Source organism: Notolepis coatsorum, assembly GCF_963971535.1.
Source record: "Notolepis coatsorum genome assembly, chromosome: 9".
NCBI lineage: Eukaryota > Metazoa > Chordata > Actinopteri > Aulopiformes > Paralepididae > Notolepis > Notolepis coatsorum.
The window spans coordinates 133,765,887-133,784,509 of record NC_140173.1 but is presented as its reverse complement, the minus strand read 5'-3'; the positions used below and the strand labels follow the sequence as shown (position 1 = coordinate 133,784,509).

At 43.1% G+C, this 18,623-nt stretch overlaps 1 protein-coding gene across 1 annotated transcript in view; it reads right to left on the bottom strand.

The window, feature by feature from the left end:
* The window catches only part of tarbp1 (TAR (HIV-1) RNA binding protein 1), a gene marked incomplete at its 5' end in the record, with an annotated part of 155,527 nt that overhangs the window by 19,599 nt on the left and 117,305 nt on the right, over nucleotides 1-18,623 (bottom strand). Inside the window, 8 exons of the mRNA XM_084322007.1 lie at nucleotides 2,325-2,510; nucleotides 7,633-7,804; nucleotides 7,924-8,005; nucleotides 14,426-14,640; nucleotides 15,070-15,159; nucleotides 15,565-15,714; nucleotides 16,750-16,860; nucleotides 17,550-17,670. Coding sequence (XP_084178133.1) covers nucleotides 2,325-2,510; nucleotides 7,633-7,804; nucleotides 7,924-8,005; nucleotides 14,426-14,640; nucleotides 15,070-15,159; nucleotides 15,565-15,714; nucleotides 16,750-16,860; nucleotides 17,550-17,670 — 1,127 coding nt within the window. The remainder of the gene's footprint in view (nucleotides 1-2,324; nucleotides 2,511-7,632; nucleotides 7,805-7,923; nucleotides 8,006-14,425; nucleotides 14,641-15,069; nucleotides 15,160-15,564; nucleotides 15,715-16,749; nucleotides 16,861-17,549; nucleotides 17,671-18,623) is intronic.

The window sequence follows — 18,623 nt, the reverse complement described above, 5'->3', positions numbered from 1 at the left end:
GAGAAATGTAGTTAAGCTGTGGCGTTGCCCCACGGAGCTCCCGTGCTGTACTCTAGTAACGTCAGCGGCCCGCCTCCCAACACGGACAGTGACTGACAAGCGGCACTGGTTCCGCCTCATTAAAACAAACGCGCTAATAGCAATTAATCGCGCCCGTCAAAATCATTGCATTCATTTTAATTATCGCAGCAATTAATCGATTTATTGCTTATCGCGGCAGGCCTAGCGTTCACCTTCTGTAGTGTGGTAGTGAAAGGGTTCACCTTCTGTAGTGTGGTAGTGAAAGGGTTAACCATTTGGTAGTGTGGTAGTGAAAGGGTTCACCTGCTGTAGTGTGGTAGTGAAAGGGTTCACATTCTGTAGTGTGGTAGTGAAAGGGTTCACCTTCTGTAGTGTGGTAGTGAAAGGGTTAACCCTTTGGTAGTGTGGTAGTGAAAGGGTTCACCTTCTGTAGTGTGGTAGTGAAAGGGTTAACCATTTGGTAGTGTGGTAGTGAAAGGGTTCACCTGCTGTAGTGTGGTAGTGAAAGGGTTCACCTTCTGTAGTGTGGTAGTGAAAGGGTTCACCGTCTGTAGTGTGGTAGTGAAAGGGTTAACCCTTTGGTAGTGTGGTAGTGAAAGGGTTCACCTTCTGTAGTGTGGTAGTGAAAGGGTTAACCATTTGGTAGTGTGGTAGTGAAAGGGTTCACCTTCTGTAGTGTGGTAGTAGTGAAAGGGTTAACCCTTTGGTAGTGTGGTAGTGAAAGGGTTCACCTTCTGTAGTGTGGTAGTAGTGAAAGGGTTAACCCTTTGGTAGTGTGGTAGTGAAAGGGTTCACCTTCTGTAGTGTGGTAGTAGTGAAAGGGTTAACCCTTTGGTAGTGTGGTAATGAAAGGGTTAAGGTACATTTTCAGATGCACTGGAAGCTAATGAATCAACACAAAATGGCTCAAATACCTCAATAATGGGAAAAGATGGCGAACCATGGAATGAGGTATTAACTGCGTTATCCTCAAAAAAAAAAGGAGCACAAGGAAATAGGCAGAAATGTTAAAAGCATGTGTGATTCTTAGTCATTCGGCGGATGAACTCATACCAAACATGTATAGAAGACGCAGAGCTCGTCGGCTCTCTCTCTCTGTGTGACGTCGTCTAATATCAATATTGGTTTTACGAATGGGCATTTTCCTGTATAAACACATTCACATTGAATCAGCCTTTTATCGACCTGACTGTGAGTGTGGCAAAACAATACCAACGAGGAAGAACATAAAAATGGGAGACTTGATGATGAAATCCAAACGTGTTCTCTGTACAAACGTTGATAAGAGGAGTCAGACGGGGGTTTGTGACACAGCTGTGCCGCCGCTGCTTCAAAACAAACGGACGTTGTGAAACGCATCTAACAAAAAGGAAAATCCCAAATTGCGTTTTCTAGTGGGACGCGAGCCGCTGCTGCCGTGTGTCGCAAGGAGAGATGTCCATGTGTCCAAACAATAGAACGTAATGAGGATCATTCTGTTAGCACTTCACCCAACATTACACGCAGAGATAGGGTCATTGTTTTGCAAGTCCCAAGTAAGTCTCAAGTCTTTACACTCAAGTCCTGAGTCAATTCCCAAGTCTGAAACTTTGGGTTTCGAGTCCTAAACAATTCCTACCGTAATGCGTTCTTTACTAACGTAATGCCATTTCAAAATGTTAAAGCCAACAGAGTAATAGTTAGTAGAATATTCAATTTAGATGATTCTGACACACAACTTCCTTCTCTGCTCGTGCAACTTCATTGGCGGCTGACGGATTGGTCCAAAGTGGAACTGTAATCAGGGAAATTAAGTTGATTCACTTTACACTTTTTATGGCATAATTTCTTTACATTTTGGACTTGGTGGAGAATATAAAATCTTTCAAGTCACGAGGCTCAAGTCCCAGTGAAGTCACGAGTCATTGGTGGTAAAGTCAAAGTAGAGTTGCAAGTCTTTTATGATTTTGTCGAGTCCAAGTCATGTGACTCAAGTCCAAGTCATGTGACATGAATCCACACCTCTGGAGATTACTCACACTGGGATTAGGTTGGCAATCAGCCAAGGACATGCACTACAGTATTATTTATTCTGTTTCCCCTCAAAGAACAAGTTTTAATATAAATTCTCTGCTCATTTTATGCCCATCTATAATTATGTCAATTGTATTCAAATTGTATGCCTATAACTATTTTATGTCTACACCACTGCTATGAAGCACTTTGGGCTGCAATTCTTGTATGAAAGGCTATACAAATAAAGTTTATTATTATTATTACGATACACAATATTATAGTGCCACAAATGTCCTCATCTCTCTGACCTCCTAAGTTGGTGGGCTTGTCAATGAGCGAGGCCACCACCAGGAGGGCTCCGTGGAGTTTGCCCAGGCGGGTGGCTCTCTGCTGGGGCACCAGCTGTAGCTCAGGCTCCTGCTCCTGGATGCCCAGCCTCCAGGGAGTCATCTTCTTCTGCACCTCCGACCAGCGCTCCTCCTTCTCCTGCTCCCCTGTCCAGATACAAACACCACCTTAGAGACAGACATCTGTGCAGCTTCTCTCTGGTTGACACACCGATGAGTTCTTCCCCTGCCGCCAAAATGATCTTGAGCTACTTAACACGTTTCTTTTTTATTTGACAAAATAAATACAATCTTGGACCATTATGAGGTCACTGGACAAAGATATTTAAGATATCATATTTTTTTCCCATCAGGAAATCAAGTCACTTTGCTTCGATGTCTGACATCTTAACACCTTCTGTTTGCATTTCAGAACCCAGACCCCGATTTCAGAAATGGGTCTATTCTCTCAAATACTCGTTTTGTCAGGTAATAATATTACAAAAATAATATTTCACCCAGTGAATTTAACAACATATATGTCTTTGCATAACCCTCTGAGACACACATCCATGTAGGCATTTCACCAGAGGTGCCTCTGGCCATTGTACTATTGTACTTATTTTATGCCTATTCTTAAGTCTGCAATTTATGCATTGTTTTCAATCAATTGTGTCAATTGTGTGCTGATTTTATGTTCATTTTATACTTTTATATAAATATATATTATATTATACAATGGCATGCAAATGTCTTGATTCTGATTGGCTGAAACACTTCTTTCAGCCGTTGTTATTTCTCATAACACACTCCACGTGATCCCAGAACCCGCCCACAACCGAATTACTTTGTTTCCGAATCACTCCGCCGTTCGTGTTTTTAGGAATGAAACCAAGATGGCGGACAATAATCTTTATGAATGGATTTATTGATATCGTCATAACGACTCATTCAAAAACGATTCTGTCACGTGGAATGTGTTAGTTGCTTACACAATGTTGGATTAAGTAATTGGTTGGTCATGACTCATTGTGAAACAAAATATAAATCGCGGGAAGTGTGGTGTTAGATGGCATTCGTTGTAGAACCTCCCTCTCCTTCAAAAGGACACTGTCATTTCACTGTTAATAAAAATTTCAATCAATCAATCAATCAATCAATCAAATAACAACCGCTAACTTCACTGTTAGATGGCATGCTTTGAAGCAACCTATGTATAGATGTAGCACTGTATCTGTATGTCATAATATATGATGCATTGAAAATGGGGGACCCTGATGTAAACAAGACGAAAGTCTTTCTCTGGTCTGCATCCCCTTAACAATTGTGTGTATTGAGCTGTAGATGCATTCGTTGTAGAACCTCCTCTCCTTCAAAAGGACACTGTAATTTCACTGTTAATACAATTTTCAATCAATCAATCAATGAAAAAACAACTGCTAACTTCACTGTTAGATGGCATGCTTTGAAGCAACCTATGTATAGATGTAGCACTGTCTATCTGCATTGAAAATGGGGGACCGTGATGTAAACAAGACAAAATTCTTTCTCTGGTCTGCATCCCCTTAACAATTGTGTGTATTGAGCTGTACTGTATTGTACCCATTCTGCAATCTGGTAATAAAATGTTCAATCAATCAATCAATCAATCTAATAACAACCGCTAACTTCACTGTTAGATGCCATGCTTTGTAGCAACCTGCCTCTGCAAAGGACACTGTCGCACGAAGCGATTTCACTGGATGTCCCGGACACAATGGAAGTATGGATATATTCGTAACGAATAATTAAAAAAAGATACCGTTAACTGGAATATGTTAGTTGTTTACACAATGTTGGATTATGTAATTGGTTTTGTTAGATGGCATGCTTTGAAACACCACACCTCCCAGCTGCTTCTAGACACGGAGGCAACTTCACATGGAGGCAACTTCTTTTTCTTTTTTCTTACCTACTTTTTCTGCGGATGGTTGTGAATAAATCTCCATTATGCTTCAATTACTGTGTGTTTATTGTATAGCAATACGGTTGGATGAATTCGGCCATTGTATAAAAGCACATTGTATAGCGCCTCGGGCCTAACAACCACCCATAGGCGTGATCTAATTTCTATAATACACTATCTCGTGATGTAATGCTTAACTGCTGTGGGGCACTCTGTGTGAAAAGTGCTATATAGATAGTTAGTTTCAAGTTTCAAGTTTCTTTAATAGTTGTCATACAGAAGTACAGAATACTTTTATACAAAATGCTTCTTACTGTTGCGCTCCAGAGACTGTGCAAGACAAGATAAGTATGAAATAAAATAACATAGTAAAATTAGAAGTAAAAAAAATGAGGTCACAGTGTTCAGTTTAGACATATGTACAATGTTCGATGCAGAATAGACGTAGTTACCATACAATATACAATACTGTGCAGTGTACTAATATACAATACTATATAGTGCAAGGCAGAAATGGAGAAATGGGACGAGGTGCAATTTAGGTACAATTCACAGTAGGTGTACGAGTTGTAGTGCAAATCCTTTATCAATAAATATAAAGTGTAAGTGTGTTTGTGTGATCTAAAGTGTGGAGAGTGGGTGCTGCAGTGTGTTGTTTGTTTGAGTGAGTGTGTGCGTGTGGGTGTGTGTGCTGTGTGCATTTGATGGTTGTTGCATAGTGATTATTGTTCGTTTAGCAGCCTGATGGCCTGGGGATAGAAGCTTCTTCTGAGTCTTTCTGTGCTCGCCTTAAGACTCCGGTATCGCTTGCCTGACCGCAGCAGTTCAAAGAGAGTTATTCATATTTATTATTATTATATTGTAAACATTTATGCATTGAAATGTCTGTAAAGTCTCTCCGACATTGAAAATGAGGGTGTCTTCTTTCGAGAATAAATAAAGGTTTGAATTTGAACACATTGGGCTGTCAAACCTCATTATGGTGTTAGACCAAACCTCAGATACCAGTATCTGTGTGACCCTACAGGAAGGGACAGAGCAGACTGTTCTTCCTGAGAGGGCTCAGGTCTTTTAATGTCTGCAGCAAACTGCTGCAGATGTTCTACCAGTCTGTGGTGGCGGGTGCCCTCTTTTTCGATGTGGTATGCTGGGGGGGCAACACCAACACAGACAAAATAAACAAACTGGTAAAAAAAAGCAAGCTCTGTGGTGGGAGCGGACCTGGACAGTCTGGAGGTGGTGGCAGAGGGGAGGACGAGGAGGAAGCTGCATGCTATCCTTGAGAACCCCTGCCACCTCCTCTATGATGAGCTGACCGCAATGCGGTCCACGTTTAGCCACAGACTCATTCCCCCCCCGACATACCACAAAGCGCTTTGGGCAGTCCTTTGTGCCGGTGGAAATCAGGCTCCACAACCAGGCAGGGCCAGAACTGGAGGAGCTGGGATGTGGACTGTAACAAATTAATTTAATTATTTAACAACACATTCATGATTGGACTTGTTTCTTTTTCACCACTTTTTTAGCTCTTTTTAGTCCTATTTTAGCTATTTCTATCCCTGTGTACTTGTCCATCTTGTTTTAACACATGTATGTTATGTATAAACTGTTTTTAATTGCTGTTTTTAAATTGCTGTTACGCTGCTTATGCTGTAAAGGACATCTTAATCTCCCCTCTGGGATAAATAAAGGTTTTCAATTTCAATTTCAATTTTACTACTAGCCGCTAGTGATGGCGAGATGAAGCTTCATGAAGCATTGAAGCTTTCCATCCAATAGTGTCACTCTTGTGCCGAAGCTTCATGGTGGTTCATTTGCTCTACTGTGCCATCAAGTGGACAATAAATGTAGAACAGGCTGAGTGATTATGAATACCATGGCTTTGGTGTGTGAAGCTTTGATGTGTTGAATGATGATGCCAATAAACAAATAATATTGCGTCTGTTTTTCAGACAGAATGTTAGCAGGGACAGAGGAGAAGTGCTTGTGTTACTTCATTCATTTTTATTCAGAAAAAGCAACTGAAAATCGACACGCCGTCCTGCATTTGGATCATACAGATTTGGTCACCCTAGTAGGCACAGCAAGTTAGACATTACAGCAAGTTTATATGTAACGGAGGTGATATCGTCACCTTTTTGCGTCGCGTTTAACTTCGATGCCCCGAGGGAGTTTAGAACCCGGGTCTGCCGCGACACGGGCGCCAGCACAGACCCGCTACACCAAGGTGAATTCACACTTAGTATCGTGTCTGTGTGTATTTTTAAGTGGAGTGAGTTTAACTCGCAGTACCGCTACTCGCCATGACGTCACTTCACAACGCTTGAAGGCCATCGTGAGTGACTGACAGTGCCTCGCGGTACCATCCGTTACATATATACGTTAGGATACCCATTTATTTGTCTTTCCCAGTAATCCAGGGGATTCTCCAACGCAAAGAAACGCATAATGAATTCCTACGTCGACACAAATGTGAAGGGATAGGAAATGTCCATTGTGTTAAATTGCGCACCAACCCCCGAAGCCATTTCCTGAATCAGTGGCCACGGAGCGCGGCTTCGGACGTCATCACAGACGTCACCGATACACTTAAATATGACCTAGGATTACTCGACACAAGCATCGATGCCTCGCTTCAAATTACACATCACTACTAGCCGCAGGCTTCCTGTGGTGAATACGGTGTTTCTGCTGCTGCTCTACCTTTGTCCTGCTGGATCCAGCGCCCAGGCCGCAGCTTCCTGTGGTGAATACGGTGTTTCTGCTGCTGCTCTACCTTTGTCCTGCTGGATCCAGTCCCCAGGCTTCCTGTGGTGAATACAGTGTTTCTGCTGCTGCTCTACCTTTGTCCTGCTGGATCCAGCGCCCAGGCCGCAGCTTCCTGTGGTGAATACGGTGTTTCTGCTGCTGCTCTACCTTTGTCCTGCTGGATCCAGTCCCCAGGCTTCCTGTGGTGAATACAGTGTTTCTGCTGCTGCTCTACCTTTGTCCTGCTGGATCCAGTCCCCAGGCGGCATCTTCCTGTGGTGAATACAGTGTTTCTGCTGCTGCTCTACCTTTGTCCTGCTGGATCCAGCCCCCAGGCTTCCCGTGGTGAATACAGTGTTTCTGCTGCTGCTCTACCTTTGTCCAGCTGGATCCAGCCCCCAGGCCACAGGCTTCCTGTGGTGAATACAGTGTTTCTGCTGCTGCTCTACCTTTGTCCAGCTGGATCCAGCCCCCAGGCCGCAGGCTTCCTGTGGTGAATACAGTGTTTCTGCTGCTGCTCTACCTTTGTCCAGCTGGATCCAGCCCCCAGGCCGCAGGCTTCCTGTGGTGAATACAGTGTTTCTGCTGCTGCTCTACCTTTGTCCAGCTGGATCCAGTCCCCAGGCGGCAGGCGGCTCAGGTGAGCGACAGGGTTCCTCAGCGGGAGAGACGGACTGTCCGGCGAGCGCCACAGCCCCTCCCACTTCCACGGAGCGATCCACTCGTCATCAGCCACCTCGGACAGACTGGGGAACGTGTAGAGGACGGTCTGGAACAGAATAGGGAAGAAGGAGGAAAACAAGTTGTCTTGAAAGCACTCTTTGACATTAAGTCAATAATTTATCAGACCTCAAATTAATATATTCAGCAACGGCAAAGATAGAGCACCTCCACGCTGTAATCTCTGATGGGGTGAAAAGCACCAAAGAAGAAGTGCTCCTGAATCCTGGTCCAGTTCTTGTTGGCATTTCTAAAGAGAGAAATATAGACAGACACATTGTAACATCATCCCACAGAATAATGTAGGTAAACAGTACCTTAAAGGGCAGAAGAGTTAGAATCCTGACTAAATTGTTTTTACGTAAAGCCCCTACGTGTAGAATTGGCAACAATATTTCCAGTATGTCATATCATATCACTGTCGGATTCGTTGCAATACCTTGGTATAACTACTGTAAACAAATGAGACACTAAGACCACATTTCCCACAAACCCTTATTGCAAAGGAGATGTTGACATTTGTTCCCACCCCTGGCAGATCCCGCATTCATTTGTTTTGAAGGAGAAAGGAGAGGGTTAACAGTAGTGGTTGAACGATATTGGTTTTCCTATGGCCGATACCAATATTTAGAGAGCAGGGCAGCAGATATAACGATTTATTTCTTTGCATCTGATCAAATACAACAATTGAATAATAACAAAATAGACAAAAATGAACTTAACACTTTGAGTGCCACTCACGGCTTTTCTCTGGTTTACGCCCCGACCGTTGAATGCCACGGTCACGAGTATTCTCTGTATTTATTTAAACATTTTTATTAGCGATCTGAGATCCAGGGACCGCCGACGCTCAGATGTGAAAAAAGCGCCCCCTATCGTCTCCCAGATTGTAAATCACCCTTTTGGAATGGACTCAATGAAAGTGAATGGGAGAACGGATTTCTGACTCCACATTTTACTTCTCACTGATGCAGCCGGGGTCTACCAGAGTTCATTCTGGAGCCTCTGAGCCGCGCGGATCATGTGTTATACTGTACACACGATGGATCAATACATTTATCGATTTTTTCGAATGGCGATCGGAAATTGGAATAAACCATTTGGATACCATCTGACCTCAGGTAAGGAATCTATGTTATCAGTGTTAGGATAATCAGACTAGTTTTCACGGAGATATAAGCGTTTATGTGATATGTGATATGGCTGTTTTGACTGTAAAAGCCATGAGGAAATAAGAGCAGCGATTATCAGCGCACGGCACGAGTGTGCGTGCGCACACATATACTATCGATCATCTAGCGTTTATTTGAAAACGATTCATAAATAGGCAGACAAATGACAACGTTCTGGAATATTCCAGTAAAAGGCGATTATCATAGGCATGGGTTGTTTTTCCCCGGAAAACGGGTGATTTTCAAAATGCTTAACATTGGCCGTGGATGGTGGCATTCAATGGGGTAAAAAGGAAAACACGGCCGGCACTGAAAGTGTTAAAAGGAACACGACACGCGAAATGAGCTTATTTATCTTCCCTGGAGTTAGACAAGAAGATACCTTTTTTGTCTCTCTGCATGCATTAGGCTTAGGGAATGCCTGGACCGTTAGCCTAGCTTAGCTTCATCACTGGAAGTGGGTCATACATTTACCCGAGTTCCCAACAATAATGTATTTTTTTTTTCATGCTCTGTCATTTATCAATTATGGTGAAGTGAGTGACATCCAGCAGGATCCACCAGAAGTCTCCCAGAGTCTCCTAGTCGCACAAGTCTCCCAGTCACACAAGTCTCCCAGACACACAAGTCTCCCAGATACACACAAGTCTCCCAGACACACAAGTCTCCCAGTCACACAAGTCTCCCAGACACACAAGTCTCCCAGACACACAAGTCTCCCAGTCACACAAGTCTCCCAGACACACAAGTCTCCCAGTCACACAAGCCTCCCAGTCACACAAGTCACACGAGTCTCCCAGTCACACAAGTCTCCCAGTCACACAAGCCTCCCAGTCACACAAGCCTCCCAGTCACACAAGTCACACGAGTCTCCCAGTCACACAAGTCTCCCAGTCACACAAGTCTCCCAGTCACACAAGTCTCCCAGTCACACAAGTCTCCAGACACACAAGTCTTCCAGTCACACAAGCCTCCCAGTCACACGAGTCTCCCAGTCACACAAGTCTCCCAGTCACACAAGTCACACGGGTCTCCCAGTCACACAAGTCTCCCAGTCACACAAGTCTCCCAGTCACACGAGTCTCCCAGTCACACAAGTCTCCCAGTCACACAAGTCACACGGGTCTCCCAGTCACACAAGTCTCCCAGTCACACAAGTCTCCCAGTCACACAAGTATCCCAGTCACACAAGTCTCCCAGTCACACGAGTCTCCCAGTCACACAAGTCTCCCAGTCACACGAGTCTCCCAGTCACACAAGTCTCCCAGTCACACAAGTCACACGGGTCTCCCAGTCACACAAGTCACACGGGTCTCCCAGTCACACAAGTCTCCCAGTCACACGAGTCTCCCAGTCACACAAGTCTCCCAGTCACACAAGTCTCCCAGTCACACAAGTCACACAAGTCTCCCAGTCACACGAGTCTCCCAGTCACACAAGTCTCCCAGTCACACGAGTCTCCCAGTCACACAAGTCTCCCAGTCACACGAGTCTCCCAGTCACACAAGTCTCCCAGTCACACAAGTCTCCCAGTCACACAAGTCTCCCAGTCACACAAGTCTCCCAGACACATAAGTCTCCCAGTCACACGAGTCTCCCAGTCACACGAGTCTCCCAGTCACACGAGTCTCCCAGTCACGCCTCACTTTAATTCAACACCTTTTCTTACTTTTCTGGAATATTGCATCTGTCACATAAAAACCTTCTGTCCAAAAAGTCAGCTATTCAGGAATTCAGAAACAGCGTCATTGAAGTTGACAGCCATGCATTTTTTAAACAATACAAGGGTTTGGAATGGCCTTCCTGGGCCCTTGGGTCATGGAACTCACTAAAGCAGGGGTTCTCAAACTTTTTTATACCACAACCCCATTTTATTTAGGATTTTTTTTGGCGACCCCACACTTAACTCATTCCCCGCCAACAACGTTTATATACATTATTGGGCGCCATCCTTTGAACGCCATCCTTTGAACGCCAATCACGTATATATACATTATTTGATCGGTTTTCCTTTATGATATTTTTATTCATTATTCATCCGGGGACCTCTGTGTTACCATAGGGAATGAGTCTGAGATCGCCAAAGTGCAATACCGGCCGCATCCAGCTAGACGGCGGTATCAAGCACCCTTTGAAACGTTGCATCTTGGCCTGTGCAACGGCCAAATGTCTCCGGGGCACTTTTCTTTGTCGGGCGAATGGAGCGGTTATAATTATCGGATTGAGAAGCGTCAAATGCTCCCGATGCATGATGTGTGGTGGATTATGTTGGCGACACGATCAACACCAATACTGGGACTCGCGATCAGATAATTGGAATATTCTTTTTGGGGTACATCCTAGTAAAGGTAAGGGCTATATCTGATCAATCCTGCGTCGATCCAACCATGTCTTCACTTCGATCGCAACATGTGTGTGTAACGTTTCTCTACAACGTATGCCATTGGTGAGGATCAAAGCACCAAAAAACAACCCCCCCCCCCCCCTTTCATGCATTCATGATGAAACATAAATTTGATTTGGGAATAGTAGTGTACAGGCAAGAAGAAACGGCAACGTTTATAGTAGAATTGACGTATAAGGCTATTACTCAGCCTTTCTGGAATTACCCCAGACCACGCTATAACTATATTTATATTCACCACGGTATAACACGGGAACGTATGGATGAAAACATTTATTATTTTTCACATATTGAACGATAGATAGGTGATGTCAAATGGGCCATAGTATTGTATCCGTAGTGTTGTCACAATACTGGAATTTCGACTTCGATACGATACCTTGAAAAGTATCGACATTTTTTACAAATTTAGCTTTTGTTGCTGGTTGATTCTCCTCAGCTTCTCTCTGGTACTATAAGAGAAGATAAATATAACACTTTTAAAACCCTTTGTTTATCTTTAGATCACACATTTAAAAATAACTGTTCATCTCACTTCAATCATTTTTATTGCAGAACATGGTATTTTCTCAAGCAGACAGATGTAAACACTGTAATCTGTGTTGCATGTACCTGACAAACTGAACTGTTATTACAGTCATATTCCGACTTAACTGAATGCACATGTGTGTGTGTGTGGACTACTGTACTATTACAGGTATTGAAATGAACAATGCAACTTCCTTAATTTTTTTTATGAATAATTAAATATCGATATTTCGGGAAATGAGTATCGAAACCGTTTTAAATATTCAGAATCGATATGTATCGATTTTTTGATATTTTTGACAACACTAATCCATAGCTATAATATAGAATATAGTTATAGCTCTACAAACAAGGTGACGCACTCCTATCTTTTAAAGCGTGGCAGTGCTAGAACGGGACCCGTGTAACCCCTGGCGGTCAATGAGTTAACGTATCGTTAATATTATCAACAAAAGCAGCGGAATTGTTTCTGTATACACATTTATAAAAACAAGGCATATTTAGCCAAGATATGTTTCCAGAACATACAAAAAAGAGAAAATGCGTTCACATGCGCTTTTCAATAATAAACAAAAACGAGGCTTAATGGGAAGGGTGTGCTTGTACATTTGAACATAGTTCCATGATACGTGGCTGAGAAAGAGGCAGAGATCCACTTCTACTCTGAAAGATCAATGTGCGCCTCCTGCTCAGACAGTGGGAGGCATGTTGCGTCATGTGTAATGAATGGATCTTGGATCCATTCGTCCAAATTGTCAGTGCTCTTTCTTTCGGGAAAATAGTTCAGAAATTGTTCAATGAGCCCTTCTATGTGGCTACAGATAATGGGCTTCAAATCATTTTGTGCTACATTCTGTTCCTCTAAAAAGCCATCAAGCAGAGTAAACACCCCAAAATCTCCACTGATGATCCCGGAGTGCCACAACACAAGTTTTTTTAATCCAGCTCTCCATTTTAGCCCTCAGTCCAAACAGGTCTGTGTCCCGATCTTGTAGTCCCAGATTCAATGTATTGAGGCCAGACATGGCCTCCGCGATATAACTGCGCAGGATGTAGTGAGATGTGTAATCCCAGGGTTTCCCATTAATGACCTGGCGGTCCGCCACAGTCTAATTAGTCCCGCCACAGTTGTATAATGAACAAAAAAGAAAAAAGTTATTAAAAAAATTTACATTACCGTTTTTTTTTTTTACTATTTATTTTTTATATATAAAGTTTGCCAATAGGGACGTACCAGTAGTATTGGCAGTGGTAGTAGTGGTAATAATAATCCACTATATTTTTTTATTTTCTAAAAAATAAAGCAGTTCAACACAGGTAACCACTTTTTGCTTAATTTCTTTGATGGCTCAAATGTATGCTCTAGTCCAGGGGTTCCCAAACTTTTCAGGCCGGGGCCCAGAAAATAAGGCGTCAGAGAGCCGCGGCCCAATGCACATCGTCTGGCATTTTATTTTTATTTTTTTGTCATGCGACCGATTTTTTAAGCCAAATATCACTTCAATCCTATTAAGTTAGTTCAAGTTAGTTATTCATTTATATGTGCTATTTATGAGAGGGCTAACTTGTTGCAAAATAATAATGATAATAATAATAGCCTCATTAAAATACTATTGTTGCTTCGGTTGTTTTCAGCGTTTTATGTGCATAATCTGTTATTTAGTTTGAAATGTTCGTTGAAATAAGTAGATTTTTCGTTTTTGTTTATTTATTAAGTTAATATAAAACCATAGTCACATTTTAGAATACTATAGAATAGAATTTTAGAATACAACTAGAAACACTGTCCTGGCCTGCTTCTAAGTTCAGTGGCCTGACAAAAAAAATTAAAATAAAAAAAAAAAAAATAAAAAAAAAAATAAAAAAAATGTTTTTTTTTATTTTTTTTTAAATCATCTCGCGGCCCATCCGTGGCTGCTCGCGGCCCACCTTTGGGTCGCGACCCCGACTTTGGGAACCACTGCTCTAGTCCAGTGGTTCCCAAACCTCTCCTCGAGACACCCCAGCCGTTCCATGTATTTGTTAGATTCCACCACCAGCACACCTTGATTCAACTAATAAAGGGCTAGTTAAGTTGAATCAGGTGTGCTGGTGGTGGAATTTAACAAATATATTGAATGGCCGGGGTGCTTCGAGGAGAGGATTGGGGAGCACTAGTCTAGTCGATTTTGTGTTTTGAGCACAAAGTTCATCATAGATCTAGCCTCTTTATTTTGCTCTCAAAGTGCACCAGATTGATGCATTTAACTTTAAAATGTACAAAAATACGGGGGGGCAGGTTCACCCCCCATAGTCTCTGAAAATCCTGTGGGAAACACATCCTAAACGTTCGCTGTCACCTACCCACGACCGCACTTTAAAGCAACACATAACCCTATACAAACACTCATCTGAAATGAGGCAAGTGGAGAGTAGACTCACCCACACAGAACTATGTGGGAGGAGTAGTATGTAGTTTAGTGGTTGTGTTTACAAGGTCCTCGTTGTTGGCCTGGTGGATGGGAAACGCTGAATTGGTGTATCTCTGAGCTCAGGTAAAAACCTGGGCGCTGCAGACGTGACTCACCCGGTGCTCTGCATGGCCTCGGCCTGGTTCAGGCAGGCCTCCACCACGGTGGCCAGGCCTCCCAGGCTGCCGGTGCTCCCCGGCCCTTCCTCAGCCCCGGCCTCCGCCAAGGACCAGACCCTCTTCAGGGCCAGCAGGGCGTACAGACGCACGCTGAAGTTATGACTGAAACACCACTGCAGGATGGCGTCCAGGGCTTTGCGCCACTGTAATGCCTGGAACACAGGAGGAGGAGGAGGAGGTGCTGAGAATACAGGAGGTGATGAGGAGACAGGAGGTGATGAGGAGACAGGAGGTGATGAGGAGACAGGAGGTGATGAAGAGACAGGAGGTGATGAGGAGACAGGAGGTGATGAGGAGACAGGAGGTGACGAGGAGACAGGAGGTGATGAGGAGACAGGAGGTGATGAGGAGACAGGAGGTGATGAGGAGACAGTAGGTGATGAGGAGACATGAGGTGATGAGGAGACAGGAGGTGATGAGGAGACAGGAGGTGATGAGGAGACAGGAGGTGATGAGGAGACAGGAGGTGATGAGGAGACAGGAGGTGATGTAAGGAGGTAATATAAAGACAAACAGAGAAGAACAGAGGTATAAATGGTATAAATGGGTAAGGTATAAATGGAGAAAAGCGTTGACCTTACCTTATCCTCGACTTTGGGCAAGATGATATTAAAATGTACCAAGACAGACAGGAAGGTACAGATGCTGGTCTTGGTCTTTTCTCGATGATTCTGTACAAACAGAATAGGAACAAACCTATAAATATTTCAGATGTTTCAGATTTCTCACACAATTATTTCTGAAATGTTTGAGAATATCAGGTGAAGAAAAGAGAAAGAAGAAAGGGCTTCTGAATATTGTGATATATACATTCTTTCCACATGACCCTAGTATTAATAATAGATTAGACATTGTCTGGGAAGATGTCGACAGGCGGAGAGGGAGTGACTGAAAGGGGGGGGGGGGGTTACCACACTGAAGCAGGCCCACAGGCGGTCAAGTGTCCTGGGTACTGACAGACAGAGAGGGAGTGACTGAAAGGGGGGGGGGTTACCACACTGAAGCAGGCCCACAGGCGGTCTATGTGTCCTGGGTACTGACAGACAGAGAGGGAGTGACTGAAAGGGGGGGGTTACCACACTGAAGCAGGCCCACAGGCGGTCTATGTGTCCTGGGTACTGGGCCAGGATCAGAATCATGGTCCATTCTATCAGGTACTTGACCGAAGCCTGGTTACTGCAAAACCCTGCCTCGAACACACGGCTCAGCAAGGGGCCCACAAACTCCTACACACACACACGCGCACACACACACACACACACACACACACACACACACACACACACACACACACACACACACACACACACACACACACACACACACACACACACACACACACACACACACACACACACACACACACACACACACACACACACACACACACACACACACACACACACACACACACACACACACACACACAGTTACTTTCTCAGTGATTATTTTTATGGACACACAGACAGACTGATGTTGTATTGGTCTGATATGAGGCAAAAATTGGGATTTAATTTTCCCCCAATACTAAAATCTGATACCAAAAAAGCAACCGAGAAAACAAGGTGATTTGATGTTCTGCCATTTACACACCGAGAAGGATGTAGAAAAAAATACATGATCTCTAAGTAATTGTTGTCTTTTGTAAACTGAACCCAAACTAAAAAAATATTGCTCTGTGTAAGGAGTGGACTGGACTCTAAATCACTTTTATCTACTAAACCCAAAGGAATGAGTCTAAATCCTAATTGTTCATCAAGAGTAATGGACTGGATCATTACTCTGCATTTGGCGATACTTAAAAGTTTAGTTTTCGAGCTAATACAGCTGTCCCTCCGATTCGGACACTGGAAGGGACATGCCTTGACAAAGTAGCATCCTACAAATATATCTGGGCATATGGATTGATGAAAAGATGGCCTTTGATGTACATATTGGGAACCTACTGAGAAAACGTAGGCCTAAACTAGGCTTTTTCTTCCGTTTAAAGAAATGTTTCCCGTCTGAAGCCAGGAAGATAATTGTGCAGAGTTCCTTTCTGTCTGTATTAGACTATGGCGATGTGATCTATATGCACGCTCCTTCCTCCCCGCTTAAAAAGCTGGATTCTGCGTACCATGCTGCTATACGTTTTGTAACGGGTGCAGGCTCTCGCAATGTGCATCATGAAAAACTGGTATTGCTGCATACTTAATTATTACCGAGTGTGTGTGTGCGTGTGTGTGTGTGTGTGTGTGTGTGTGTTTGTTTGTGTCTCTTACCTCCCTCAATTTGAGCAGCAGCAGCAGCAGCGTCTGCCATACCCTGTTCTTCACACGGTGTTGCAGGGAGTTGCAATAGTAACGCGCTTTTGACTTTGATATCTCCTCATCCTGGAGAAAAATGAGGGGGGTGGGGGGTAAGTGTTGCTGTTAAATTATCCACATCTTTACCGATAGGTTTGATACCCTATGCCCTCTGGGCTAAGTGTGACTTACATTATCATATTTTATAATCAATTGTTAAGCTCATAAATTATATTACTCTATAAATGATTCATATTTAAAAAATATATATATTTCCAAATTAGCTCTATTCTATAGTAGTCGTCTCAGAAACAGAAAATTGAACATTCCGCTTTCCCAATCCATTGTCTATGGAGCAGCTTCAAACTGTATACTTGATGACATCACAACTCTTGAGTTTTAGCACTCAAATTTTTGGATTTGGGAGAGAGTTGTTTACTAATATTTTGTACAGTCTTAGACCAGGGGAATAACATGTATGAATTCTGAAATTGAGCGTAGTTCCCCTTTAAAGGTCATGTGTAATGCCGTCTAACAGCGACCTCTAGGCAAAATAATCCCTCTCGGTGTTGCACTTTCTTTTTTATATATATTTTTGTTTAGGTCTGTGTGGGTTGGAGTTGAGTGGGAATAGGGGAGGGGTTGCTATTGCAGAGAGGTCTGGAGAAATTCACAGTATAATTGACTGTAGCTACAACTATAATTAGTTCTATAGTAACACAGTAGTTCTAGGGAGGAAACTGCTTTTGTTTTTAGGGGTTGTGAACCAACAACACCTTTTTCAACAGACGGGTAACCAGATCCTCCATCAGTCTCTCATGCAGTGTATTGGAGGGGTCCAGGCGGCTGAGGAAGGCCAATGCACACGTGCGGGGGAAGTGGTCATCCCTGTTATCACTGAAAACCAAAGAGAGGAGACACAACTCAATGACCCATCTGCACTGCAGCAGAGACCTCTAGTGGTCACTATCATAATTACAACAACCGAGAAGAGAATTCTCATAGGGATCACTGTAAACTGAACGCTTCCATTTGTTGTTGCTGGTTGGTTTATTTCATTCTGTCTAATCGTTTACTGTCTATTTACATTTTTGTTATTCTGTTTTGTCACATGCTTGTCTGTCATAGGTGGTAGTGTTTGCTCAGAGCTACCAAATAGGTAAAAGGACAACTCCACTGAATTTCTACTCCAATGACTGTTCCATGTCATTATTGCCTTGATACGAGTTCATGGTTCAATAAAAGTTCAAGTTCAATATAACTTTCCCTTGTGGAGATATTAAATTTAGCCATTAGTGTTAATTAATTAATCTGAAAAAGTACCATATCACCTTGCTTTATCGTCGCATGAAACATTCTCTCAAAGAGAGCCACATCTTCCACTATCAAAAACGTTATCCTTTAATTAAAGTACTGTATCGTTAGCTGTCCAGTTCGTTCACAGGTCATCTGTGACTTACAGTAGATACGATTAGTGATTTACCTCTCTCTCTCTCTCTCTCTCTGTCTCTCTGTCTCTCTCTGTCTCTCTCTGTCTATATCTGTTTATCTCTGTCTATCTATGTCTATCTCTCTCTCTCTCTCTCTCTCTGTGTATCTGTGTCTATGTCTATCTCTGTCTCTCTCTGTCTATCTCTCTCTGTATCTGTCTATATATGTCTCTGTCTCTGTCTTGATAGGTTAATAGGATACTAGATTACTAGGATAATAGGATGCTCTTGCTTACGTAACACCTCTGTCCTAACGTTGATCTCAATAGTATTGATGACAGTCAAAGACACCACATAATATGACGGGTCAAATGTCAGTACAGTACCGGCTGTCCTTTACGGCTAACCTATACTGTAAGC